The 1591-nt window shown below is 57.1% G+C and overlaps 1 protein-coding gene across 1 annotated transcript in view; it reads right to left on the bottom strand.

Moving 5' to 3' along the window:
* The window catches only part of LOC104284354 (myosin-6), a gene marked incomplete at its 3' end in the record, with an annotated part of 25498 nt that overhangs the window by 22267 nt on the left and 1640 nt on the right, over nt 1-1591 (bottom strand). Inside the window, exons 5-6 of the mRNA XM_009882676.1 lie at nt 417-588; nt 262-347 (exon numbers count right to left, since the gene is read on the bottom strand). Of these exons, the coding sequence (XP_009880978.1) occupies nt 262-347; nt 417-588 (258 nt within the window). The remainder of the gene's footprint in view (nt 1-261; nt 348-416; nt 589-1591) is intronic.

Here is a 1591-nt window from a genome sequence, read left to right as displayed (position 1 = left end):
ACCTCCTCCTCCTCCTCCTCCTCCTCCTCCTTCTCCTTCTCCTCCTCTTTCTCCTCTTCCTCTTCCTCCTCCTCCTCCTCCTCCAGCCCAACCCAACCTCCTCTAGCACAACCTAACCTCCTTTACACCAACCCAACATTCCTTAGACCTTCTTTAGACCATTCAAACCTCCTCCAGACCAACCCAACCATCTTTAGACCTCCTCCAGACCAACTCAACCTCCTCCAGACCCACCAACTGACCTCCCCAGCACAGCCCCACCTTGGCCTCTTCGTCCAGCTGCCTCTTGAGGTCCTCCAGCTGCTGGATGTAGGTGAGGCCTTGTTGAAGGCCTCCTTCTCCTCCAGCTGCTTGGAGAGCTCACCTGCAGGGTAGGACAGGGGACAATGAGGTGCCAGAGAGACCCCCAAAGCCACCCCATGGGGCCAGCGATGGGAGCTCCAGCTGCACCGAGGTGGCGCCGCCTGCCACCTCCAGCCACTCGCTGATCTCTTCCAGCTCCCGCGACAGCTCCGAGCGCAGCTTCTCCACCTTGGCCCTGCCCGTCCGCTCTGCCTCCAGCTCCTCCTCCAGCTCCTCAATCCGTGCCTGCGCCCAGGTACAAGGACGGGGACGGGGACACCCTCAGCAACCTTGACTCAGCCCAACTGCGCCACTCAACCCAGCACAGCAAGCTGGAGACTCTTCAGCCCAACCAACTGGAGACTCTTCAGCTCCTCATTGGAGACTCCTCCACCCAACCCAACCATCTGGTGGCTCTTCAACACAACTCAAGTTAACCCAACTCATTGGATACTCTTCAACTCAACTTAGTCAGCTGGAGACTCTTCAATTCAGCTCAACCCAACTCAACGCATTGGAGACTCTTCAACCCAACCCAACCAGCTGGAGACTCTTCAGCTCCACTCAACCAACCTAAGACTCTTCAACCCAACTCATTGGAGACTCTTCAACCCAACCAGCCTTGAGCCCACGCTGGTCTCCTCAACCCAGTCAAGACGTGAGCTCTCCAGACCAACCCTACCTTTTCTGAGGCTGCTCTGCTCCACCAAATCACCTTGAGGCTCCTCAACCCACCCAGCCCTGAGGACCTCCATCTCCTTGAGCCAGCTCAGTGCAACCTTCTCTACGGATGCTGGTGTCACCTCCCTCCGACCCGGGTGGTCTGCTCAGCTCGGAGCCCCCCCCACCAGCCTGGAGTGCTCCAGACCCCTATGGTTCCCCTCACCCCACCCCGAAGACAACCTGCCCGGTGACCCATGGGTCATTTCCAGGAGAGAAAGCACAGGGATGTTCTAGCTCAAGGGATCTGGCTGACAGATAGAGCTCAGAGGGTTGTGGTTAGTGGCGCAGAGTCTAGTTGGAGGTCAGTAACAAGTGGTGTCCCTCAGGGGTCAGTACTGGGCCCAGTTTTGTTCAACATATTCATCAATGATCTGGATGAACGGATAGAGTGTACCATCAGCAAGTTTGCTGATGACACAAAACTGGGAGGAGTGGCTGACACGCCAGACGGCTGTGCTGCCTTACAGCGTGACCTCGCCAGGCTGGAGAGTTGGGCAGAAAGAAACCTTATGAAGTTCAACAAGGG

This window comes from Charadrius vociferus, unplaced genomic scaffold (assembly GCF_000708025.1).
Source record: "Charadrius vociferus isolate BGI_N301 unplaced genomic scaffold, ASM70802v2 scaffold204, whole genome shotgun sequence".
NCBI lineage: Eukaryota > Metazoa > Chordata > Aves > Charadriiformes > Charadriidae > Charadrius > Charadrius vociferus.
This window is presented reverse-complemented; position numbering and strand designations above follow the sequence as displayed.